The sequence below is a fragment of the Nicotiana sylvestris genome, chromosome 9, assembly GCF_000393655.2.
Source record: "Nicotiana sylvestris chromosome 9, ASM39365v2, whole genome shotgun sequence".
NCBI classification, from domain to species: domain Eukaryota; kingdom Viridiplantae; phylum Streptophyta; class Magnoliopsida; order Solanales; family Solanaceae; genus Nicotiana; species Nicotiana sylvestris.
The window spans coordinates 1,899,409-1,926,327 of NC_091065.1; the positions used below are offsets into that span (position 1 = coordinate 1,899,409).

A 26,919-nucleotide genomic window follows, 5' to 3' on the forward strand; every position below is an offset into this window, starting at 1 on the left:
AAGGCAATTGACGGGAGATATTAATAATGCAGTCAAAATATAAATAAATATTAAGCAAGTATATAGTAAATAACTTTGACTAAATGAAATGAAGGAATTCAGAATAACAGAATAAATTTTTTAAAAATAAAATATAATTCTTGGAATATATTTTTCACCCATTTAAGTTCTTGGAATATACTTTAGGATATCTTTTTTTGTTAAAAACTTGAAACAACTTATTTTCAAGTACTAATAATACAAACAAGGGCTTGTCCCTCCAAAATAAAAAATGAGATCAGCACTCCTCTATATTTTGAAAGAGGGGCTAGACAAGAAATGTCCAAACTTACAAAGACAAAACCTTAGTAAAATATTCAGATGTAAATTACCTGTACACATCCCCATTTGCACATGGTCTAAGGTGGTCCACTCTCCATTGTCTAGCAAACAGAACTCAACTTCCATTCAAACAGAAAAAGGAAAACACATAAATTTGGATTTTCAAGAATTTAATGAGCAGCCAAAGCTAGCACCAAGTCTTGATTCTGCTGTGGCTAAGTTTTGTTCTTTGGTAAGTTCAAATCAACCCCCATTTTATTTATGTTGCTCGAATTCTTCAAAAATGTCATTGAGTAGGTGTCGAAACCTTCAAAAATAGGATTTTTTTGAGGATCCGACATGGGACGGTTGCATTTCTGGGGAGTTTTTGAGGATCTGACACGGGTGCAATAACATTTTTGAAGAGTCCGAACAACTCCATTTAATCTATTTGTTGCTCCGGACTCTTAAAAATACTGCCGGGTACATGTCAGATCCTCCAAAGATAGTATTTTTTTAGTTGAGGATCCGATACGAGTGCGGAGCATTTAATTGAATTTATCTACACCAGCAACAACAAAATCCAGTGTATTACCGCAACTTGGGTCTGGAGAGGATGGGATATACGCAGCCTTAATCTATAGTCGGACTCTTCAAAAATGTTACCGGGTACATGTCGGATCCTCCAAAATAGGATGTTTTTGGAGGATCCGACATGGGGGCGATAGCATTTCTGGGGAGTCCGAGTAACATAGCATTTAATTGAATTTATGTGCTGAACTCACTCGCTCTTTCCCGGACCCCGCACATAGTGAGAGCTTTAGTGCACCGGGCTGCCCTTTTTTTTATCTGCTGAACTCAATTTGAAGTGGCATTTTGACTTACCAGATTCTTGATATTGTGTCCTTTTTTTTTTCTTCAGAAAATGGTGTTTAGAAGAATTCTTGTGCTGATGATGGGGTGTTTAGGATGTGCTGATCAGCCAACAGAACCAAATGATAATTTGCAGGAATCAAAGACAGTAGTAGATGAATCTGCTATTAGTACTACTACTACTTGTAGAGTCAGACTTAGTGATGGGAGATTTTTGGCTTATAGGGAAAGAGGAGTGCCTAAAAACAAGTGCAAATACAGAATTATCATTGTTCATGGATTTGGAAGCTCCAAAGAAATGAGCTTTATGGCTTCTGAGGTACACACACATCTCTCTCTATATATATGTGTGTATGTCTGTCTATTTGTCTGTCAGTCTATCCGAATCTTGAAATTACTGTTTTTGTGGAAGAGGCTAGTTAAGTGTCAATCTGCTCTAGAGTTGAGAATTGGGTGTTGAATATCTTAAGTTTGAAGATAAAGGACAGCCCGATGCACTAAGCTCCCGCTCTGTGTGCGGTCCGGGAAAGGGCCGGACCACAAGGGTTCATTTTACGTAACCTTACCCTGCTTCTGCAAGAGGCTGTTTCTACGGTTCGAACCCGTAACCTCCTGGTTACATGGCAGCAACTTTACTAGTTACGCAAAGCTCTCTTTTATCTTAAGTATGAAGATAAAGGGTTGAAATAAATAGATCCAGATGTGTTTTAAGTTTGTCAAAGTAAAACTATAAACTTTTACGCTAGCCTGTTAGTAGAGTTGTTTGCACTGATAATTGGTTTTGACTTTAAGAGAAAAGAAACTATATGATATGTGCAATCATACTACTGGCAATGCAACGGATTCTGTTAGAACTCCGGAAGCATGCTTGATTAGGGATAGCCCGATGCACAAAGCATTCCGCGTTCATGCAGGGTCCGGAGCAAGGCCGCACCCCAAAGATGTGTGATGTAGGCAGCCTACCCTGATGCAAGCATCAGTAGCTTGATTGAGAGTATTAATAGGACGGATAAGCTTCTAGGAAATGCCTGGAATTTCGCTAAAGGTGATTCCAGATTTAATTTTTATGTATAAATGATATTATTTAGCCTATATACACATTATAATTTCGGTGACTGTAGCTCCGCCAATGCTGCTAAGAAGTCCTCGAGTTACCTTCCTTGTCGACCTCAATTAGTTTGAGACCAAAGTGTAGTTGATTGATACCTTTCTTTTGTGTTGTTTATCATCTTTAGGTTCCTTCTTTTGGTAAGAATTTCTAGCCAGAAACCAGAAAATGATCAGTTTTCTGTCTTTTCTGCTAAAGGAATGTCATTCTTGAATTTGCACAATATTCTTTCTGAATTTGCATAATTCAGTTGACAATGCTCTAATAGTTATTTAGTTCTCAGGAACTCCTGGATGTAATGGAGATATACCTTCTGATATACGATAGAGCCGGATATGGAGAGAGTGATCCAAATCCAAAGCGCTCAGTTAAAAGCGAAGCATCTGATATTGAAGAGTTAGCTGATCAGTTGCAATTAGGATCTAAGTATTACGTTATTGGCGTGTCGTTGGGATGTTACCCCGCTTGGAGCTGCATCAAACGCATTCCTCAAAAGTAAAAGAATACTCACTTCAGAAATTTTTTTAGCTCTCCGGCTTTTCTGTAAATGGTGTAGGCCTAATTGTTTAAGTTTGAAAATGTATGCTCTGTAGGCTTGCTGGAGTTGCTCTAGTTGTCCCATTTGTCAATTACAAATGGCGTTCGCTACCTGATGATCTAACGAAAGATGACTACAGGAAACAACTCAGCCGATTAGCGATTTGGCTCACGCGTTATACGCCAGGGCTATTACATTGGTGGTTGACTCAAAAACTATTCCCTTCAGCTACTGCTCTTGAAGGAAATCCTACATTTTTTTGTGACAAAGATCTCGACGTTTTGAAGAATACACCAGGATATCAACTATTCACTCAGGTAAACTTCTTAAGCTATTCCCAAAAAAGAGAAAATGAAAGAATATACACAGTTGACCAACTTTATTAACTCAAATCGGATCAAGTTATACTTATTGAAGTTGACTCGATTGTGATACGATCAGCTAAGCCTTATTTGGCCACTCCCGTGAGCTTTAGTAGTGTTTTACCCACACCAGTCAGATGCTGATCTATGATTTTAACTATATGGGTTCAACTTTTAATATTCTTAACATTGAATCCATTAAAATTCTGGGATCAGACCTACCAGTTGTTGCAATTTTCGTGCATTGTTATACATAAATTTATGCTCAACGTCGGAAACACTGGGTTCAGATGAACCAGATGGCAGAACTCTACATCCGCTCCTGATTCCAGCTCCCCCGAATAGTTTGATCTTTGTAATCCAATCGTTCCTTGTTGACAGGAAATGACAAAATATTCAAGGTGATTTGATGTCATAATCATGCAGTAGCATAGGAACTATTCTGCTTTCTGGTTTATGACAGATTTTACTTCTATTGACAGGACGGGCTAAAGAAACGAAGGGTATTCGACTCCCTTCGTCGTGACTTTATTGTAGCTTTTAGCAAGTGGGATTTCGATCCACTGGAGCTAAGTAACCCGTACGCACAAAACGAAAGCTCTGTTCACATCTGGCAAGGTTATGAGGACAAAGTTGTGCCTGTTCAATTACAAAGATACGTCGCGCAAAGTCTCCCTTGGATTCGATATCATGAAGTTCCAGATGGTGGTCATTTGCTTGTGTATGATACTGTAGTTTGTGAAGCTATATTAAAGTCGCTTTTGCTCGGGGAAGATCCTCCATTGTACAGGCCAAAGTTAGCTAGCTGACTATTGATTCATTCTTGTACTCAAAGATGACCCTGTAAGTAATTTATTTCTTGAAATCAGTAAAGTGTGATTGTTGCATTTTATCCATTATAGGCATTTCAAGTACCAGTTGAAGAATTACTTGAAAACTATGGTACAACTGACTGGAAAAACAGGCGAAAACCCGGGTTTCAAACTATCTTTGTTTCCCTGTCAACAATTGCAAACAACTTATGATTGAAAGTGTAACTGGTTTCAGAGTTCGTCTGCGAACTTGTTTCTTTGGGTAATCGATAAAAGTGGAACGATACAGAGAGGATTAGGATGGCTCTTATTCAAGACTGATATGCAGAAATCAAGAAATGGACCAAATAAATGCAGTTCAGTATAATGATCTCAAAACCATAGAACTCAAATTCCATTTTTTATGCTAGACATTCTAATCATTTTGTCTCAAATCCAAGATATGCCAAAAAAGGAACTTTACTGAAATATGTTCATAGTTTGCATATTACCCTTCATACTAATAGTATTCCTACAAAATATAGACAATGCATTAAATAAGGAATCATTGTAGCTTTAGGATTCCTTATTTAGGCGCGCTAAAATTGGGGAATTAAATATTCTTCAAGATCTTCCACAACACAGATCACGCACATTCATAATTATCGTCGGCTTCACTCTGATCTTTCACAACGCAGATCAAGATTTTCCATACTCTGTTTTTGCGATACACTCTGTTTCCAGAATTCTCTCTACATCTCTCTTTATCTCTCAATCCCAAATTTCAGTAATACAAAGCAAAGGAAAAGAGAGCAGCAATTCCACCATTGACAGCCATTAAAAATCTTAAAAGCTTTGAATTCAAATTTGGGTTTTCAAAAATAATTATTTGTTTGGATTGGGTGTTGTTGAAAATAATTGGGAATATGGTTTGGAGTTTATATCTCAACTTTGAGGGGTTTTGGTGAAGATTAGACTTGGTTTTGACTGAATTTCAGATTGAAACTTGAAGAAGAAGAAGAAGAAGACGTATATTGCAGAAATTGTAGAAAAATTGTAGACTGTTGTTTATTTATTTTTCTTTTATTCATTTACCTATTGTATGAAAGTTGAACAACATTGTATAAAAATTGTATTTAAGTGGATGATTTAGTACTGTTTTGGACAAAAATATGTATTGTGAAACATACATTTCAGGGGAAGCATGTCGAGTCCAAATATGTACCAGTTTGTAGATATTTTGTAGATAAATTGTAGATTATTTGTATTCTGATTGTAGATGCTTTATTTTCTGTTTTCACAATAAAAAACGACTAAAACCTCTACAAATCTTTTGGAAAAATGCAATTATGTCAAAAATCCTAATTATGCTACAATTGAATGAGAATTGGGATATTAAAATTCAATGTATCCAATTTGTAGATATTTTGTAGATAAATTGTAGATTATTTGTATTCTGATTGTAGATGCTTTGTTTTCTGTTTTCACAAATCAAAAACGACTAAAACTTCTACAAATCTTCTGCAAAAAACGCAATTATGTTGAAAATCCCAATTTTGTTGAATGGGAATTGGGATATTAAAATTCAATGTACCTAGTTTGTAGATATTTTGTCGATAAATTGTAGATTATTTGTATTCTGATTGTAGATGCTTTGTTTTCTGTTTTCACAAATCAAAAACGACTAAACTTCTACAAATCTTCTGCAAAAAACGCAATTATGTCGAAAATCCCGATTATGCTACAATTCTATGATTCTCCTATATGCTCTTATTACTCCTTACGAAACTGCTATGCTAAATATGGAATCCAAAAAAATATGCTGAAGGGATAGATCTTCCTAAGAAATTTTGTAGATAATTTGTTGAAACATTGAAATTCTGTATTTTCATATTAATTTTTCAAATTATATGTAGTTTTGTTGTAGATTAAATGTAGAAAACAAGCCATTGTAAGTCTTATTTGACTCATTCCTCACATTCAACCTATTCTACAAATTCACGTCTCTTTAACTACAATACAACTATACTTTCTTGAATTTAAAGGTATAGCAATATATATAACTTAAAAAACATTTCTCTGCACAAGTTAGCTCTAAAACAGACGAAGTAGAATAACAAGCTCTCATCAAAACTTTTAACACAAAAACACAAAGCTCAAAAATAAATAAACAACAGTCTACAATTTATCTACAATTTCTGCAATATAATGTATGTCATGTCTTTCTTCTTCTTCTTCGAGTTTCAATCTGAAATTCAGCTAAAACCAAGTCTAATCTTCACCAAAACCCCTCAAAATTGAGATATAAACTCCAAACCATATTCCTAATTATTTACAACAACACCCAATCCAAACAAATAATGATTTTTGAAAACCCAAATTAGAATTCAAAGCTTCAAAGCCTTTTAATGGCTGTCAATGGTGGAATTGCTGCTCTCTTTTCCTTTCCTCTTATATTACTAAAATTTCGGATTGCGAGATAGAGAGAGACGTAGTGAGAATTCTTAATTCTTTGCAATAACATCCAATCCAAACAAACAATGTCTTTTGAAAACCCAAATTCGAATTCAAAGCCTTGGCTATGGAAGAAATAATGTGATTTTGATACAGAAATCGTGGGTGTGGGAGGGAAACGTGGGTGAAAGTGTGGGAATTGGAGAGAGAAACGTGGGGGGAGTGGTATTAGAAGGAATATATGGTACTATTAAATTAGGAGTGTAATTAATACCCTTAAAAACCACTAATGGTATATAATTGGTAATTAGGTATACTAAATGTAATTATATCAAACCTTAAACATTGAGGGTAATATAGTTTCCTATATGGCATAGGAATGTAAAAATTCCTTATTTGCCCGCTTTGGGCCTCACACTATTAAGGGTATCCAACTCCTTATAAGTAGCTTATTTTTCTTTTCTACTTTTCATGTGGGACTTTGTTCACACACACCCAATAATCTCCCCCTTGAACTAAGTTTCACATGACCCATCACTATTCATGGGCTAATTTGGAAATTAATTATGTGTCACCCTCATGATCTTGAGTATTTACGGCAAGCTGCGATGTCTGAAATTATGTCCTTTTTGGGACATTACAGCATGCCGTAGAAGTAATTCGTTGGGCTTCCATGGAATCACGATAAAAAGGCAGTTTGGTGTACTAACTTCCGTTATGCATATACTCAGCTTGTAAATTTTGGCTCCTTATTAAAATAAATTAGAAAAAATATCGTTGCGCTTTAAAAATTAATTGGTATGTAAATTATTCAGTAAAAAGTTGTGTTGTTTAGAATAGGAACTGCGAATGCTTATTATGGAGTTTGAATAGCAACTGCATATGCTAATGGAATATGAATATTCCTACTTGTTTCTCAGCTGGCGCAAGTTATGACTACACCATGTCATTGTCAGTCTTGACAACACATACAAGCCACTTGTGATTGATTTATATGTGCATGATTTCTTAGGCTAAGCAACTTTGATGGTAAGCAACCTCCACTTCCAACCAAGAGGTTGTGAGTTCGAGTCTCCCCAAGAGCAAGATGGGAAGTTCTTGGAGGAAAGGATGTTGAGGGTCTATTGGAAATAGCCTCTCTATCTCAGGGTAAGGGTAAGGTCTGCGTACACACTACCCTCTCCAGACCCCACTAAATGAGATTATACTGGGTTGTTGTTGTTGTTCTTAGGCTAATAACCTATGTGTAAACGAAACATAAGAATGCAATATAAATATTACTATAAATTTTATATAAAAGAAAAAAGTAGCACCGTCAACTCAAAATTGGGCCATGATGCTTAGTGGGCTTTTCTTTTAGTGTGATAACAATTAAGGGGGCTTTTGCATCTATACCTGGTTTTGGGGTCACCATTAAAACTATATCCATTTTGCAAAAAAAAAATTGCACATCTACCATTTTACGATCAACTTCAGACTTATCGGGTCCAAAGTTTTTTTAAAAGAATTAGTCTAAAGTGCAATGCACTTAAAGCCAATTAAGTCTAAAGTGCAAAAATTACACTTAAAATGCACTTAAGAGCAAATAGTTCTGAAGTGCAATAAATATTTTCATGCACATAAGGTCAGAGAGGTCTGATGCAAAAAAATTACGCTTTAGATGCACTTAATCTAAATAGGTCTGGAGTGTGACCAATGACTTCATGCACTTAAGGCCAAAAAGTCTGAAGTGAAAAAATAGTACTTCAGATGCACTTAAGGCCAAATAGGTCTGAAGTGCAGCCAATGGTTTCATACACTTAAGGCCAAAAAGTCTTAAGTGAAAAAACTGAAATTCAAATGCACTTAAGGCTAAATAGGTCTAAAGTGCAACCAATGGTTTCATGTACTTAAGGCTAATAAGTCTGAGTGAAAAAAAAATACACTTCGGATGTACTTAAGGCCAAATAAATCTGAAGTGCAACCAATGTTTTCACGCACTTAAGGCCAGATAGGCCTGAAGTGAAAATCCTCCAGAAATAGAAATTTGTTCTTTGAATTTTAACAATATACGATTTAACACCTAAATCTATTCCAAATGAGCTCAAATTTGAAACATAACCTGCAAATATCATCAAGAACAAATTCCAATCATCAATTTGTCAAAGCAACAATAAATCTAACGAACTCATTTTGCAATTAAGAAAAAGAAAAAGAGGAAACCTAAGCAATAGTAAAAAACTAAAGCACCACATCAGCTCATCATTGTAAGACATCATAAACTTCCTTAAAATATGTTCACAAATATCATATAAAATCATCGTCACCCGAGAAGAAGAAGAAGAACAAGGAAGAAGAAGAAGGAGGAGGAGAAAGATGAGAAAAAGGCCTGAAGTTGTAAAGTGGGCTAAATATCATGAGTGATTTGAACAAATAGGATATTTCGGTGCCACTACTGATTGTTACCGCACTTATTCCAGGGACAACACTTCAAGTCTAACAAGTGTTGCCGCTCGTTCTCTCATGGATGACATTTTAACTTTTGACCAAAGATTCTGGTTTCTGGTTGGAGAGAATATAAAACCAAAGAAGTCTAAATTGAAGACAATGGTTCTTATTAATCTTAAGAAAGGAAATCTGGTATGGCATAGCCAGTTGGATGATCAGTAATTGGTGAAAAATAACTCGACTTACTATTAATAAAATGTTTAGCTTAATTTGGCATTTTTAGTAAAGAAAATTGGCACCCTATAGGAAAGTGCCGAAAATTCATTTCTCCCTCACCGTTAGCAGAGGTATAAACCTTCATATTAGAAAATTATCACTTTCAAAAATCGAGTCCCTTACTGTCCAGTGCGTGAAATTCATGGTTGTCGAAGATTTGAACAGATGTAAATTTTTATAATAAATATTATGGTAACATGGTAAAAATGGTAACTACATATAATTTTCTATCAAAGGTTAAACTACATCGGTAAAGTGAAAAATACTCTCAACTGTCAATGTAAAAAAGATATTTACACAAACTTATCATTTATAATGTAGAAATAGGTAAATCCCTGTAATAAATACAGTAATAGATAATTTGGTAAAAAGAGTAAATAAAAAAGGGGTGCACAAGCATCCCGCTTTCACGTAGGATTCGATGAAGGATCACAAATCAAAAGGTATAATATAGACAACTCACTCTAATGTAATCACTAGCGGTTATTTTCACAACTTGAATCGTTATTTATAAGTAGGGGTGGTAAAATGGTTAAAAGAAAACAGTTAACCACCCATATTATCCACTAAAAAATGGGTTGGATAATGAACTTTTTAAAAACGGGTCAAATATGGATAAGAACCATATTATTCATTTAGAAAATGGATAACCAAACCAATAGATAACCAATGAGTCTAACTTTTACATTTGTAAAGCCTCAAATTGAGGGTTACTCAAGTTAGGAGACTAAGAATTCTCCCAAAAGTGATCATATGCAAAAAGTCATGGATAATATGGTTAACCATATTAACCGTTTTTTATTTGTATTAAATATGGGTCGGGTCGGATAATTGCTCCGTTTTTTCATTACCCGTTTTCAACCCGAACCATATCCGACCTGATCCGCCCGTTTGCCACTCCTATTTATAGGGTGGCGGAGGAAGAATCTCCGCGAAGGGGTTCAATTTTTTTTTTTGTAGCTAGTGGGAATTGAACCCATGACCTTATGTAGATTTTGAACCCCCTTAACCACTAAACTACACTTTTGGATTGTGTTAAGGGAGTTCAAAACTTAATATATAGAGGTAAAAACAAATTTTGCCTTATATATACAGTGTAATTTTTCGACGAAGGGGGTTCGGAATCCCTTGCGCCCCCCTAAATCCGCCCCTGATTTATAGGTTACACGAAGATAACTTTACTGTTATGCGTATACACATAAATAATTTATATCCTGAATTAATTAGGATGAATCTACACGAAAACCCACTCATATTTTCCATTTTAAAACTCAAATTATTAAACTGCATCATATATTCTTTAACCAATACACAAAAGATTAAACTGCCAACCCTCTCGAGATCTATGCATGCGTTAATTGCTTCCTCATTTCGTATTCAACTCTCTCCTTTCTTGTAATAACTCAAAATTTATTTATATATACTACTCATATGTGAACTTAAGACTTAAACCCTAGAGAAAAAGTTTAGTTAAGAAGAGATGGCACGTAGTAGCAGAAATATTAGGGTTTTGAGCTTAGCCATTTTGTTGGTTTGTGTTATTGTAGCTTGTAGTCTTTTGGACGGAGCTTTTGCACAGGCAGGATACGGCATTGGCACCTTGAATGAAGAGAGCAATATTGGCAAATTTCATGCAGCTCTAACTCACTGCAATAGTGCTGATGTTGAAAATCAAAGTTGTTGTAAAGCACTCAATGCTTTGGATCTTGCATGGAACTCTTTGCTTGGAAGGAATTTCGTAGATGATCTCTTCAAATGTGGTGTTATTCAACAACGTTGAGTAAGTTACATTATATATTTTCTTATCCGCAGAATTCTATTACTATATAGGTTATTTATTAGCTTCGGTGTTTTTATTATCTTATCTTGTTGTTACAACTTGTTGTTATTGCTTCCTTTTCATTTTTTTTGAGCCGAGAGTCTGCAGGAAATAGCCTCTCTACCTTTATAAAATAGGGGTAAGTAGCGGCGGATCCAGAATTTAATATTTATGGGTTCCTGTACTAGGTTCACGTTCAAATATTTATACATAGTAAATTTTTCGAACGCATTTACACTGTTTGAATAAAATCTACTGAGTTCACGTGAATCCATGATGGAGAGTTGGATCCACCCTTGACGGTAAAGCCTACGTGCACACTATCTTCCTTAGACCCCGTTTTGTGGGATTATGCTACGTTTGTTGTTGTTTTATATTTGGTCTCATTTCAAAAGACTTTCGCTTGTTCTATCCTTGTGTCATTAGGTGTGATTATCTTTAATTTTTTGTCCAATCATGTATATATTGTATGACCAATAATCTCAATTAACTATAGCTTTATTTTGTAGTATAACTTACGTGTGTTATTTGTTATTTGGTGTGCAGGCACTTGACGGACTTGTCAAGTTTCGTCTAACAAGAGACCAGCCTTGTGCTTTGACCTCTGATTTTCCATTATGTCTTGACAGAAAAAAAAAGTTGTGTCTTGTACTAACTTTATAACGAGTAAATGTATGTTCGGTGCTAATTGCAAGGAATAATAAGTTCAAATTATATATTTGAAAATATATTCTGAAAACAAAAACTAAGTAAAAGCAGATACGGAGAAGAAAATTCAGAATTTTCGTCAAGAAAATATGAGGGAATGGCCAGGTATTTATAGCCAATAAGATGACTTCAAACGAATAGGTGCAACTCTTTCAGGTGGCCTTTCGCGTAAACGGCTATTATGAAAACGTTATTTATGCAAAATAAAATCGGAGAAAAAAATTAAATTACCGCTACGAAAACGGCCATTAAATGTTAATAAAACATTAATATTAACAAATAAATCTGTGAATCATATTAGTTGACCAAAGTCGAAGCCAAATTCGAGCAAGCGATGACGATGACGCGAGACTTATTGCCGTCTTCTCAACTCTTTAAGAGTGAGAAGAAGTGCAATTGTATATAAGCCCTCCAAATATCTTCTCCTCTGCCAATATACGACAATGTTCTTTTGTAAATGAGGAAAATTCAAAATCTCATTTTCCCCTCTATTTCCTATTCATACTATTTTGAGCCAAAAAACCCAACATGCCATTCACAAAAACGTAGTAAACTTCTCAAACTGACAATTACCTACGTATAAGTGATTACTAGAATATATATGTGTTACATTTCAATTAACATTTGAAGAATTAATTACTTGAAAACATATGGTACAACTGACTGGAAAACGGGCAAAAATCCGGGTTTCAAAGACTATCTTTGTTTCTTTGTTTCCCTATGAACAATTGCAAACAACTTATGATTGAAAGTATAGCTGGTTTCAAAGTTCGTCTACACATCTAGAACATGGAAGAATACAGGAAGGGGAAGAGCTGGGGATGGAATACAACAGGATGTTATCAGAACTGGGAACTCTTTTGCAACACTAGAGGACCATCAACAACAGAAAACAGAAGTTGCAGACGGGAATGTGGTGGAGAACAGGAAAAACAAAGGGAAAGGGAGTGAGATGGCTCTAGGAAAAGGGCAGGATGGGGACAACCCCTCATCCAATGGATAGAATAGGCTTCTGAAATGTCAGCGGATTGAGTAAGTCATATAAACAGAAGGAAATGAACCTGTTTATGAACAACCAAAGAGTTGACTTATTTGGTCTTCTGAAAACAAAGATTAAGAGAGCTAAGGCACAACAAGCTGCTCTTAATCTATGCATTGGGTGGTCATTTACTACGAACTTAGTAAAGCATCCGGCAGGGAGGATATGGGTTGTATGGAAACCTGGAGTAAATGATGTCAATATGACAAGTGTAACTGAGCAACTTATACACTATATGGTCCAACATAGAGGGACAGGAAAACAATTCAATATTACAATAGTCTATGGGTTTAACAATCAAAGCATGAGAACGCAACTATGGAAAGATAACAAGAGTATACACCAACAAATTAAAGGGTCTTGGGCAATAACGGAGGACTTTAATTGCATCTTGAGTACTGAAGAAAGAATGGGGAGCTTGGTTACTATGGCAGAAATCAGGGAGTTTAAAAAATGTATGGAGGAGTGCTCAATGCAAGACATGAGATCTTCAGGAGCCTTCTATACTTGGAGCAACAAACAACCAGGAGGAAGCAGAGTACTAAGCAGAATAGACAGAGTCCTTGTCAACTTTGAATGGATGACAAAGTTGCCAGCATCAGAGGTCCATTACATGCAACCAGGGCTATTTGATCATTCCCCGGGCATAATTAGTTGGGAGGGAGGTGGGCAGTAGGAAAAAAGAAGCTTCAAATACATCAATATGTAGAGCATGACATGGGATTTCAAAGAAAGAATAAAAGACAACTAGAAAACAAACAAGAGGGGCACGCAAATGTACCAGTTGGTGGGGAAACTACACAGAATCAAGAGCACCTTACAGGAAATCAACAAGGAGAGATTCAGCAACATTGAAAAAAGAGCAGAGGAAGCACTAAATACCCTTCAACAATGTCAAATCAAAGTACATAAGGACCCTAGAAATAAAGCATTAATCAATGAGGAAGTAAGATTAAATGAGGAATGCAGCAAATGGGAAAAGGCAAGGAACATGTTCTTGCAACAAAAGGCTAAGGCACAATGGCTCAGATAGGGGGACCTAAACACTAAATACTTTCATGGTCTATTGAAAGCTCGAAGGAACAGTAACACAATTTTCCACATCAAGGACATGAAAGGGCGTGACATTGATGATCCAGTCAAGATTCCAAATGCATTTATAGAATTTTACACAGAAATGCTGGGAAGGGAAATAAAGAGAAGTGATCACGTAAATAGCCAGATTATAAGATATGGGCCAACAGTGAAAGAGGAGCAGAGGAATGAATTGGCAGCAGACTTCACAGAAACAGAGGTGAAGGAGGCTCTATGGGCAATTGCAGGAGATAAAGCTCCAAGTCCGAATGGGTTTGGAAGCCAGTTTTACAAAGACTATTGGGATATTGTCGGTATAGATGTACAAAGTGGAGTTCTGGAGTTCTTTAGAGAAGGCAGAATGCTCAAAATTGTCAACAACACTGTGATAACTCTTATCCCCAAGAGCACTCATGCTACGGCAGTAGGTGACTATAGACCAATTGCTTGCTGCAATTATACAAAGTGATCTCGAAGATACTATGCAATAGGCTTAAAAAAGTACTACCTGGGATAATCTCTCCTAATCAAAGTGCTTTTGTGAAAGGAAGAAATATAGTGCGCAATATATTGATATACCAAGATCTGTGAGGCTGTACAAGAGGAAGAATACAACTAGAAGTTGTCTAATTAAAGTAGACCTAAGGAAGGCATATGATACTATGGAATGGGTATTTGTGGAAGAGATGTTGCATGCTCTTAACTTCCCTAAATAATTCAGAAAGTGGGTGATGACTTTTATCACATCTACTCACTATACAATAGCAGTGAATGGTGAAGTCTATGGCAACATTGAGGGCAAACGAGGGCTAAGGCAAGGGGACCCAATATCACCCCTCATATTTGTAATTTGCATGGAATACCTATCAAGAATTATGAAATGCATCACTGATCAAAAAGGGTTCCAGTTTCATACCAAATGTAGAGGCTCAAATTAAACCATCTATGTATTGCGGATGATGTGTTATTCTTTGGTAAAGAGGAGTGACAATCTGTGGAAATGATCCTAAGGGGGCTGGAAACATTCTCAAGAGCATCAGGATTACACACTAATGCAGCAAAATCAAACATCTACAGTACAAACATGGAGGAACAATGCATTCAGGACATATGTGAGCTTACAGGTTATCAAAGAGGGGCATTACCATTCAGGTACTTGGGGGTACCAATATCTGCTAGGAAGCTATCAACAACAAATTGTGAAATGTTGGTGGAGAAGATGGCTACCAAAGTTAGAACATAGGGCACAAGAAATATATCCTATACTGGAAGGGTGATGCTAGAGAATTCAGTATTGATACAAGTGCACTCATATTGGGCTTTCATCTTCATCCTCCCAAAAAAGGTTTTAAGAAACATAATAGGCATCTGCAGAAGCTTTCTATAGGATGGAAAAGGGAATTCAACCAAAATGGCATTAGTAGCATGGGACATTGTATGTAGGCCAAAACAACAAAGAGGATTGGGGATAAAGGATTGTTTAGTTTGGAATGAAGCAGCAATGATGAAATATGTATGGAATATAGCAAATAAGGAAGACAAACTTTGGGTGAAATGGGTCAATCATGTATATATAAAGGATCAGTTGTGGTGGCAATATGAACCTCCAAACGACAGCTATTGGTATTGGAAGAAAATCTGTACCATTAGGGATAAATTTGTTGCTAGATTTGTGAACAATGGTTGGCTAACACGGGGGGGGGGGTACAAATATACTATGAGAAGTGGATACCAATGGTGTAAAGGAGAAGTAGAGAAACAGCCATGGTATCGAGGGGTATGAAGTCGGATGAATGTGCCTAAACACAGTTTTACTAGCTGGCTTGCAATGCATAGGAAGTTACTGACAAAGGAACGACTGCTAAAGCTGAAGATATGCCAAGATAGTAGATGCCTGATATGTGGGAACCAAGTAGAAACAGTGGAATACCTGTTCTTTGAGTGCAAATTATCAGAGGAATGCCTAAGAAGGTTGCTGGTATGGATACAGAGAGGGACAACAAAACATGATTTAAAGGGGATATGGAGAAGAATAACTCGTAGAGTCCATGGGAAGAAATGCAGGGAGCTTGTAACAGCAGTGATCGCAGCACTAATATACAAGATATGGTGGGCAAGAAATGAAGTACTGTGAAATCAAAGGGTACCTACACCAGGAAGCATGAATGTGTGTACAGATATAGAAAGAATGTAAAGCCAGAATAGTACCACTGTTAAACAAAAAATGCAGTAGGAAGGAGAGAGAGCGGATAGATCAATTGTATAGGAAACAATGAAAAAAGAATACAGGAGAGTATAGGAATGATATAGAAAGATAGAGGAAGAGGAGAAGAAATCAGGGGAAATAAATTGTAAAACGTTCTGTTTATTTGTGAAAAGCTTTCTGTTTCACCAAAAAAGTTCGTCTACGAACTTCTTTCTTTGGGAAATTGATAAAATTGGAACAATACAGAGAAAATTAGCATAACTCTTATGCAGGGCTGGCATGCACAAATCAAGAAATGATCTAATAAATGCAGTTAGAGGATATGATGATCTCAAATCCGTAGAAGTCAAATTCCATTGTTGACATGGTTATGATGCCTGATCCCATGCTAGATATTCTAATCATTTTATCTCAACTCCAATGAGAAGTCTGTTCTTGATTCTCATTTTATGATATATTGTTATTAAGGTGTAGTACACTTAGTTCTTCGTCAAAACTACCTATAAGCGAATTTCACACTATTTAAGATATAATTAGCTGTGATTTCTCGAAATGTTTAAAACTTTAAAATTTGGTGATCACTAATTTAATATTGTATCAAATCAGATATAGGTGCTGGTTCAAGTCCCACTATAATCTATTGTCAGCAAAAAAAAATAAAAAGAGTGACATATTTTTTCATCAAAAGATTCAAGCCAACACTCAGTAGACATTCAAAATATAATTAAATAAATTAAAGTATATTTTTCTTAATAATTTATACGAGTAGAGGTGATAGTAGAATTCAACACATTCACCTATTGCAAAAATAGCACGGGCTAGTTAGTTTTCGGACTGATTATTGAAAAATAGCTAGCATTTGCAAAGCCAGAGAAAAATAGCCACTATTTTGCTGCAACACGAAAAGTTCCAGCATAATATACTGGAGATTGGTGTACCTATGTATGAACTTCCAGTATATTATGCTGGAGTATTTTCCGGATTTTGAATAGTGTTTTCGTTCAGATTTATCTTTATATGAAAAGTGGCTAAGTTTCGATTATTTTTAAAACAATGACTATTTTTAAAGGGAAATTTTCATAAAGCACTATCTTTTAGTAGTAGTTAGCCATCTATAGATACCATTTGTCATATTACGGATTATAGATACATTTTATGTGGGAGATTACATTGTTTTTAAAAGGGAAAGTGAATCAATTAACATAATAGACTCCTAATACAACTCAACAAACTCAATTACAACACACAAATTTTGTGTTTCCTTGTATAAAAAAGATTCTCAACCGAAAAATACCCTAAAAACATAGCAATCTTCAGAGAAATTATATAATACATCTGAATACATAAATTATATTAATTAAAAAAAACTTATGAATACATTCATGGTGTATAGCGAGATAGTGAATACAATGAAATACATAGAATACAGAGGGATACATTGAAATACAAATGAGAAAAAACATGAACTCGGTTACTTCAGCAGCAGAAGCGAACACAGCGCTCACGCCGATCATGATGATGTCACTTCTCCTAGTTGTGATAAACATGACCTCCGTTACTTCAGCAGCGAAAGCGAACACATCGCTCACGCCGTTCATGATGATGTCGTTTCTCCTAGTTTTTCCGATCTCGTTTTCGGTTATCCTGAAAACAATGGCCAAAGCGATCTCGATTGGTATCGTAATGTATTGGCGTCCTGTATTACTAAGGCATGGGAAGTGTTTTCATGTGCAAAATCGAATAAATCGATACTCCAGAGGAATGTAATGGCATATTTGAGAAATTTTGGTTACAATGCGGCGGTATGCAAGACAAAATGGGAGAGTTCCGGTGGACTTGGCAGTCGTCGGATGCGGGAGCCGAAGCAATTTCAGAGGAGGAGATCGGAAATTTTAACGGAATGGGGAAAGAGAATGGGACGTATCAAAGTAGAGAGAGAAAGAAAATAGTGTAACCGATTAGCGTATTTAGTGGCTTAGGGCTAGGAGGTAACCAAAATTAAATATTTTGCTATAAACCTTAAAAGGTATCTATAGAATATAATTTTTTTAAATGGTATTTATTTAAATTAAATAAGATATTTACCTTTGCTACGGGAAGTAAAAATTTAAATGACGACCTGTAAATCGACCTATTTTTGAATTTCTCCCTCACCTATTAGGAGAAGAAGTGTCGGGCTTGGTACTGCAAGCTCGGTCATCTTCTAAACTTGTTTCATTTCAGGCCCAGGTAACATATATACATGGGTTTTACACTTGAGCCCAAGTTATCAATGAAGAATTCATTGAGAGATTGATGGGAGAAATTTAAAAATAGCTAGATTTATAACTGATTATTCAAAAATAACTCAATTTCAAAAGTAATCGAAATTTAGTCAATTTTTATGTAAAGATAAATTTGAGCGAAAATACTATTCAAAGCCCGAAAAATATGCCCGTATATTATACTGGAGTTCCAGCATAAGTATGCTTGAACTCCAACATATTATACGGGAGTTCCAGGATAACTATGCTGGAACTCTAGCATAATATGTTGGAGTTCCAGCATAAGTGCACTAGAACTCCAGCATAATATACTGGAGTTCCAGCAAGTATAAATGTCCAATATAATATATTGGAGTTTGGAGCACCGGTGCTCCAGTCTCTCGTATATTATATAGGAGTCAGCAAAGTATACCGGTCCAGTCTCCCGTATAAGTATGCTTGAACTCCTGTATATTATGCGGGACCGGTCTCTGTTGCGGTAAAATAGTGGCTATTTTTCATTAACTTCGTAAACAGTGGCTATTTTTAAATGACCAGTCCGAAAACTGGCTATACCGTGCTATTTTAACGAGATTGATTCAATAGCGACTTTTTGTTCTTAAAATATTATCCCAAAATTGATAATATTACAGAAATGACCCCATATGTATAGATGCACATTTAATGAAATAAATTATATAAGATTGAGCGACAGAGATGACAGAAAAAGCAACCAAAATTAATTCAAGATTGGTCTGGAAAAAAGATGATACAACTAATTAAAATGCATGAAGATGCTCCATAAACATTTTCCAAGTAAATCAATTCAAGATTGCCATGCACAAATTATGACAAATTAGTTGATAGAGTTGTCATAATTTCAAAGTTACGAATCACGAAGAGAAAAAAATATGTTTCACATAGGCAGCAGACAAGTTTATGACAACCCAGTATGATTTCATTCTTTATTCAAAAACTCTACTGAATTGTTATGATTTTCAGTTTTCAATAATAATACCTCATAAAAAGTTTTCACTAATGGCACTTCATTAATCTGATTTAACGTGGAAATGGGATAATGTAAAACTTTATTAATTAAGAGACTTTATCAATAGTATTATTCTATTTAATCTACCGTATTATTTTACAAACTCTACCGCCAGATTGCCATAATTTTTAGATTTGACTAATGCTACCTTTTCGAATTTATTTTATTTACTCAATCGATACAAATTCTACCACATTATCATGATTTTTAGTTTTCACTAATTAAGGCTACCTGATTAAACTTAGTGCGTTTACTCTACGTGATTGTCATAATTGTTTTTGGCAAAAAAGGTAGACTTTTAATTATATACATTGATCATATCACTATTGAGCTAATTAGCAAATCTCGTAGAATTCTCTGCCAAATGTATTCTACCTTATTTACATGAAAGGCGCAAAGACATAATTAAGCTTTAGATTATTGCATAAATAGTTGGTTTAATTCATTGTTTACGTTTTCCATTTGGTATATATAAATTATACACTAATTATATATGATTATACATGACAATATACATATTAGATATAAATATACATATATTATACATCCATCAATTATTTTTAGTTTAAGTGGTTGGATAATTCGTGGAAACAGCTTCTTGCAGAAATGCAGGGTAAGCCTGCGTATAATAGGCACTTGTGGTCCGGCCCTTCCTCGGACCCCGCACATAGTGGGAGCTTAGTGCACCGGGTGTTTAACCAAAAATTGGGATTTCGGTCAAAGCTTATTTTAGAAGAACTCAGGTTACTAATAATCGAATAGAAATAAGAATAATTGACAAATAATAACTGAATATAATGCAAAGTAAATCAATGCATTTCAGTAGTATTTCGTGTCCTTACAAATGACCAGTCTTCTCCTTTTATAGCTACCTCTAGGTAATACGTTTTGTTTCTGTCATAATTGAGCCATTATTGACAATTAATGGCATTTAATGGAATATTACAATTGGTAATCATATTTGATTCAATACTGATTCTCTAACGTTTTCCGTATTTAATGCCTAACAATACGTATCTATACCTATTTTGCTATCAGATTCATTCTCTTCAATCGTAAAGAAGTTCGAGCATTTATCCTTCTTGTTTTCCCTGAATATCTGCCCGTGCCTGTTGAAGCTCATGCCTATTTGATTATTCTTTGCCAGCTATCATCCTTTGACCGGTCCACGTGTCATGACGTGTCATCTTACAATGAATTCCATATATGAACTTAATTTTTTCCAATACTGATAGTCCCCCCACTTGCCATTTATTCATCAATAGAATATTTGGGAAGTGGATCTCATTTAAAGCGGGAATATTTTCCGCTATTAACTCTTCTCTGGAACTGTCGCTTCATCTGTCACTTCCATTTAATGCCTATGACACGTGGCATCTCCTGGTTGATTCTGCAATCTTTCAACATCTTTTAAGGCTTTTTTATAGCTTCACCAATTACGAATAACAGTTCTCATTATGACGTTTCCATCATTGTGCCTTTTCTTTGACGGTTGGTTCTGACTATAAATATAATTTTTACCTTTGTCTTTTTTACAAAAAGTTTAGAGTATTCAATTATGTTTTTCTTCTTCCTCGTACTACTATGTCTTCTTCAAACCCTAACACTCAGAGAGTCCCCATTGTTGACAACTTTCCTCTTGCTCCTGTTAGAAGTAGGAGAGGAGGAAGACTTCGTAGTTTAGGGTCTTCATCTTCTCGAGGTCCTTCTGTTCCTTCGACGAGTTCTACTCTACCTTCTAGAACCAGAGGCTCTCTTTCTCAAAGATCTTCATCTAGGACTAAAGAACCCACTGAACCTTTTCGTGAACCTTTAATGGATGAAATTGTTCCTGCTGAATTATCTTTTTACAATGATAGAGAGTCCATCAGAAACCAAATGTCTTCATTAGATCGTGCTGACATTTACTCGACTCAGATCATTAAAGGTCTGATTTTTGTAGTTCGTAGAGATTGACATTGGAGTCATGACTTCCCCATTATAATCCCCAATGCCAACCAAAGAATCACTTCTTATTTAACTAGGTTTTCTTTTGTTTATACATACCCTTTCACGTTGAATTTTAAACATGCTATTGATCCTGTTATCATCGAATTCTGTCGCTTTTTCGATGTTTGCTTAAGACAAATTGGCCCCATCGTGTGGAGGGTTGTTGCTTGCTTGAGGCATTTGGTCAACATGGCTAGAATGCCTTTTACGTTCTTTCATTTGATCCATCTATATTCTCCCAAACTTTTTCGTCAAGGAATCTTTACTTTAGTAGCGAGAAGTAAAAGAGCTCTGGTCAGTCCAGAAGCCGATAAGGACCGTAACTGGTATGCCAGATTTGTTACTGCCCCCACTATTGATTTAGTGGGTGACGAGAATGTTCCCTTTCCTGAGAAGTGAAATTTTGCACGTGAGTTTTCTTTTTATAACTTTCTCATACCTCTTTCTCAATTTTGATGGTCGCCATTTAATTTCCTCTTCTTTTTCAGCAACCGTGGGAGTTGTTGATGAAATTTCAATTTCCGTGGTAGGTTAGGAAAGTTGTTAAGTGCTGCTCCAATGGAAGGTAGATCCTGGAAAAACCTTTCTCATCGGTTTGGTTGGAAAGTGAAAACTCACGGTAAGTGTTTTCTATATCTTTTGTATTTCCGTTCACTTCTTTTCTTAGAAATTATTTTGACCCTTCTTTTTGTCAGGGTTTCCCATTCGAGGCATAACCGCTGAGGACGTCGTAGCTTCCAAAATTTCTTTGGAAAGGGCCCAAGAAATAATTTTGGGTTCTTCATCAAAAAGGAAAGCTTCTTCTGGTCAAGACTCTGAAGAAGAGGAAGAACAAGATGGGGGTTCTTTGGGTAAAAGACCACGGGCTAGAAGACGCATTATTTCAGATGATGAAGCATCTCCCCCTCGTTCTGTTTCTCTAACCGAGCATGTTGAGGCTACCTTGGTGATTTTTGATGATGATCCCCCCGCGACTGCTCGTGATTCTATTGATCAACTTTTTACTCGCTTGGTTTGATAATGAATGTTTGGGTCCAGTTTCTGATGAAGTGCCCCTTGCCTCATTTTCCATGTCTGTCCCTGTGACATCTTCTCTACCAGCCGTGACTGTTGCCGTTGCTGCTCCACCCCAGGCTATTTTGAATCCTTCCACTGTTCCTCCTACAATTGTTCAACACACTGAGGTTGGTTCTTTAAGTGGAAGTGAAGTTATGAAACAAGTTATCATCGAGGTTCCTGCCAATGGTAATCTTTTGAGAAAATCAGGAGGGGCTGATGTGTGATTGAAACCCCTAATTGGTCCAATCGAGAGACCCAAGCTTGAGAGCCACAACTCTTCCATTATGGTTCTTACCCTCTCTCTCTCTCTCTCTCTCTCTCTCTCTCTCTTTCTCTCTATCTCTCTCTCTCAACCTCGTTGGTACAAAAATGATGAAGAGGGTTTCCCACACGGAGCAATTAATGTATTAGTATCAAATTGAAGCAGACAACTGGAGAGAACAATATGAAAGCCTTCAAATTGGCATAGAAGAGTTAGAAGAAAGCAAGTGCACCTTAGAGCTGCAGTTGAGGGTTTTAACTTCAGAGTTGGCGGTTGAAAAAGCTTCCTCAAACCAAGCTGGTAAATATAAGAATTTTCTCGAAACATCTTTTTTCGAGCAACTCTCCAAGTCTAGTAAAGAGATCAGAGAGTTGAAGGCTCTCTTAAGTGAGAAAGAAATGTATGCCGGTGAACTTGTAAAAACTCTGACTCAGACTCAAGAAGACCTCCGGGAGTCTTCTGATAAGGTTCGTTCCTTAGAAAATTCACGTGCTTCTCTTCAAACTTCTTATGATTCTGCCTTGGCTGAGAATGAAAAGCTTAAAAGTGAAATTGCTGAATGGGAGAAAGATTACGAAATTCTTGAGGATAAGACCGCAATTGAAGTGAGTTGGGCATTTTTAAATACTCGCCATGATACCCTTGTGGAAGTTAGCGAAAAGAACTTTAACTTGGAAGCTGAGTTAGCTAAAATAAGAGAAACTATTGAAAAGACTCAGCAAGGCCAAGACTTTCCCTCTCCCGTGGCTGAAACTTCTGAACATATTGAAGATGATATAGGTATGGTGAGTGTTCCAACTCCTTCAAGTCAACTTGAGTCTACTGCTGTTGATGACCCTGCTTTGGTTCCTTCTTCAACTCTTCAGTGACAAGTTTATGATATGTGACTCCCTTTTTTTGGTGGAATGTGGTTATAACCCTTGGTCCCATTTGAGGGTTTGTTGAAAACATCAAGTCCCCAGACCTTTTTTCGGGACGTTTTGTATAAGTGACTCATAGTTTATGACTAAGTTCATACTTAGTCTAAACTTTTCAATATTAAGAAGTTTTCTATTTTAACTTAGTTATTTTGAACTTCTGTTTTGCTCATTCTTGCCTTTATATTTAAGGACTTATTAAATAATTTGCACTTTTATTTCATAAAATACTTTCTTAACTTCATGAATGTTTAAATTAATCATGAATTTTATAAAAGAGGGCCCTTTTAAATTCGACACTTAATGAAGAAGACGTCTCAACTTCATAATGGTGTAAATGTACGATAAAAGAAATAGGAATATACATGTTTCTTGAAATAACTTTGATAAAGTTTTCATTTGAACTTTGTCAAGTTTTAAATAACATCTTTACATGTATTTAAATGATTTCTATAACTTTCTCGTAACTGTTTTCTTTACAACAGATTTGAAAAAAGAAAACAAAACACAAGGTTTTATTTATAACCTGTTTCTGTACACTGCCTTTAACCTAACTATGATAAGGTTTTCTTTGGCTTTATGTTATTGGCTCGTAACTTTTCTCTGCACTTGACTCATTCAATGAGTAAACTTCTCGGGCTTTGACTTGAACTTTGATTATTTCTCAATCTTTTTTGCCTTCTTTATACATATGTCTATGTATATTATATAGTCCCCCAAGTGTTTGAGCTTTGAAGTATGAAGTCTCGGGCACTTGATTACTCCTCTTATTTGGTCCTTTTCCTGAAAAAGGAATAAAACATACGGGACTCGGAGATACGATTATAGATGAAGACTGCTTAACCCGTCTTAATTTCTATCAGAATAGTTGTAACCCTAGACCGGGAATTTATTCTCTTTCACGTGCCTTGTAGGTCGTGATTCATCATTTAGTAAGGGTTAGCTTTTTGCCTATCATCTAAAATCGTTTGTAAAACTTTAACAATTCAAAAATAAAATTTTAAAATGAGGATACCTGACCGTGAGTACTTCTTAGAAATAATATCTCTTCAGGTGAACGACATTCCAATGTGAAGGTAATATCTTGACATCCATTGTTTCCAGCTCGTATGCTCCTTTTCCTGCGATATTGTGAATCTTATAAGGTCCTTCCCAAGTTGGACTTAATTTTCCCGCGTTAGCCGCTCTTGTGGACTGAAAAACCTTCTTGAGTACGAAGTCCCCAGTCTTGAAATATCTTAGGCGAGCTTTCCGATTATAATATCGTTCCATGACTTGTTTATGTGCTGCCATCCTTATTAATGCAGCTTCCCTTTTTCCTTCAAGTAGATCAAAGTTTAGTCGCATTTCTTTTTCATTGGATTCCTCAGTCGCTTGTGTATATATCGTGCTAGGTTCCCCTATCTCCACTGGGATCAATGCTTCAGCTCCGAACACTAGTGAAAACGGTGTTTCACCAGTGCTTGTTTTTGCTATTGTGCGGTATGCCCATAAAACACTAGGTAGCAATTCTGGCCAATTACATTTGGATTCTTCCAACCGTTTTTTTAAATTGTTTATAATGACTTTATTCATCGATTCAGCTTGTCCATTACCCACCGGATGGTAAGGCATTGAAGTAATCCTTTTGATCTGTCAACTTTGAAAAAATTCTGTGATTTGAGCGCCTATAAATTGCGGGCCATTATCACATACAATTTTCTTTGGTACACCGAATCGACATATGATATTTTGCCAAATGAAATCTCTGACCTCATTTTCTTGTACTTGTTTAAAATCACCTACTTCTACCCATTTAGTAAAGTAATCGGTAAGACTAGCAAAAAATTTACCTTGCCTTTTGCTTGTGGTAGTGGACCTACAATGTCCATCCTCCATTTCATAAAAGGCCACGGTGCAACAACTGGATGTAGCAACTCCACAGGTCTATACATGTTGTTACCGTATCTTTGGCACTTATCACATTTAGCCACGAAATTTTCTGCTTCTTCTTCCATTTTAGGCCAATAATAGCCTGCCCTAATCATGATTTTTACTAATGATCTTCCTCTTGTGTGATTTCTATAATGCCCCTCGTGTATTTCTCTCATTACATATTCTGTTTGAGAAGGCCCGAGGCATCTTGCTAAGGGACCACCGAACATCTTACGATAAAGATTGTCTTGCTTTAAAAAGTACCGAGCAGCCTTTTTACGAAGTGCGTGAGCCTTTTTCTTATCTTCAGGGACGGTTCCATACTGCAACAAAGCGACAATCTCGTTTCTCCAATCCCAGGTTAAGTTATTGAAATTTACCTAATTTTTGTCATGATCGAGTACTGAATGAAACAAATGAATTACAGAAGCATTTTCGTTATTCATCACATCTGCCGCAGATGCGAGATTAGCTAAGGCATCTGCCTCGACATTTTCCTCTCTTGGTATCTGCACAAATTTTCAGGTTTGGAATTGCCTAACCAAATCTCGTACCTTCTCTAAGTACTGTTGCATTCGCGCTTCTCTGGATGTATAAGTCCCTAGCATTTGATTAACTATGAGATGCGAATCGCTTTTTATTACAATTTGATCAATGCCAAGTTCACGTGCCAGTTCTAAACCTACAATCAAAACTTCATACTTTGCCTCATTGTTAGTTATAGGATGACATTTTATGGCTTGTCGAATGGTTTCACCCGTAGGTAGCACCAAAACAATCCCTAAACCTGCCCCTTTTACATTAGATGAGCCATCAGTAAATAAGGTCTAAATTCCCGGATTAGACCCATTGAACACTCGTAGTTCCTTTTCAACTTCTAGTTGTATCCCATGGCTAAAATCAGCCAAAAAATCTACTAACACCTGAGATTTTATCGCGGTTCTAGGTTGATATATGATATCGTATTCACTCAATTCTATTGCCCACCTGGCTAACCTACCTGATAACTCATATTTGTGTAATATATTACACAATGGATAAGTAGTTACTACGGAAATAGGGTGGCATTGAAAATAAGGCCTTAGTTTTCTAGATGTCATGATTAGTGCAAGTGCAAGCTTTTCTAACTGAGGATATCACGTCTCCGCATCTAATAATGATTTTCTAACATAATAAATTGGAGACTATTTACCTTGGTCTTCACGAACTAAAACAACACTCACCGCTACTTCTGAAACAACTAGATAGATAAGTAACCTTTCTCCATCCTTCGATTTTGCGAGCAACAGTGGTTTTGACAGGTATGCTTTCAGGTTTTTGAGTACTTGTTAAAACTCTTCTGAACATTCAAACTGGTCTTGCTTTTTAAGAGGCGAAAAGAATTTAAAACATTTTTCTGACGACTTGAAAATAAATCTTCCCAAGGCTACAATTCTTCCCGTTAGTCTTTGCACCTCTTTCTTATTTGTAAGCTTGTATGGAATTTCTTCAATGGCTTTAATCTGCGTGGGA

At 36.1% G+C, this 26,919-nt stretch overlaps 2 protein-coding genes and 2 non-coding genes across 4 annotated transcripts; all 4 read left to right on the forward strand.

Annotated features, from left to right (window-relative positions):
• The first annotated feature begins 289 nt into the window (after positions 1 to 289).
• On the forward strand, positions 290 to 4,071 carry LOC104226689 (uncharacterized). Its single transcript, XM_009778719.2, has 5 exons — positions 290 to 553; positions 1,223 to 1,492; positions 2,565 to 2,776; positions 2,875 to 3,136; positions 3,664 to 4,071. Exons 2-5 carry the CDS (start codon positions 1,226 to 1,228, stop codon positions 3,988 to 3,990), a joined length of 1,068 nt encoding a protein of 355 aa, XP_009777021.2. The 5' UTR covers positions 290 to 553; positions 1,223 to 1,225; the 3' UTR covers positions 3,991 to 4,071.
• A 170-nt stretch (positions 4,072 to 4,241) lies between these two features.
• On the forward strand, positions 4,242 to 4,346 carry LOC138878823 (U6 spliceosomal RNA). The gene has a single exon (XR_011402597.1). It is a non-coding gene; the product is annotated as a U6 spliceosomal RNA (small nuclear RNA).
• An 8,365-nt stretch (positions 4,347 to 12,711) lies between these two features.
• Positions 12,712 to 13,371, forward strand: LOC138876947 (uncharacterized). The gene has a single exon (XM_070156218.1). It carries the CDS (start codon positions 12,712 to 12,714, stop codon positions 13,369 to 13,371), a length of 660 nt encoding a protein of 219 aa, XP_070012319.1.
• A 2,810-nt stretch (positions 13,372 to 16,181) lies between these two features.
• On the forward strand, positions 16,182 to 16,285 carry LOC138878824 (U6 spliceosomal RNA). Its single transcript, XR_011402598.1, has one exon. It is a non-coding gene; the product is annotated as a U6 spliceosomal RNA (small nuclear RNA).
• Positions 16,286 to 26,919: the final 10,634 nt, after the last annotated feature.

What these genes read in the sequence shown, in the direction of transcription:
- LOC138876947 (XM_070156218.1), top strand. Translation starts at nt 12,712, where the DNA reads ATGAACCTGTTTATGAACAACCAAAGAGTTGACTTATTTGGTCTTCTG.
- LOC104226689 (XM_009778719.2), top strand. Translation starts at nt 1,226, where the DNA reads ATGGTGTTTAGAAGAATTCTTGTGCTGATGATGGGGTGTTTAGGATGT. An exon ending in ATCAAACGCATTCCTCAAAA is followed by an intron (nt 2,777 to 2,874) that starts GTAAAAGAATAC and finishes TATGCTCTGTAG; the next exon opens with GCTTGCTGGAGTTGCTCTAG. An exon ending in GATATCAACTATTCACTCAG is followed by an intron (nt 3,137 to 3,663) that starts GTAAACTTCTTA and finishes TTCTATTGACAG; the next exon opens with GACGGGCTAAAGAAACGAAG.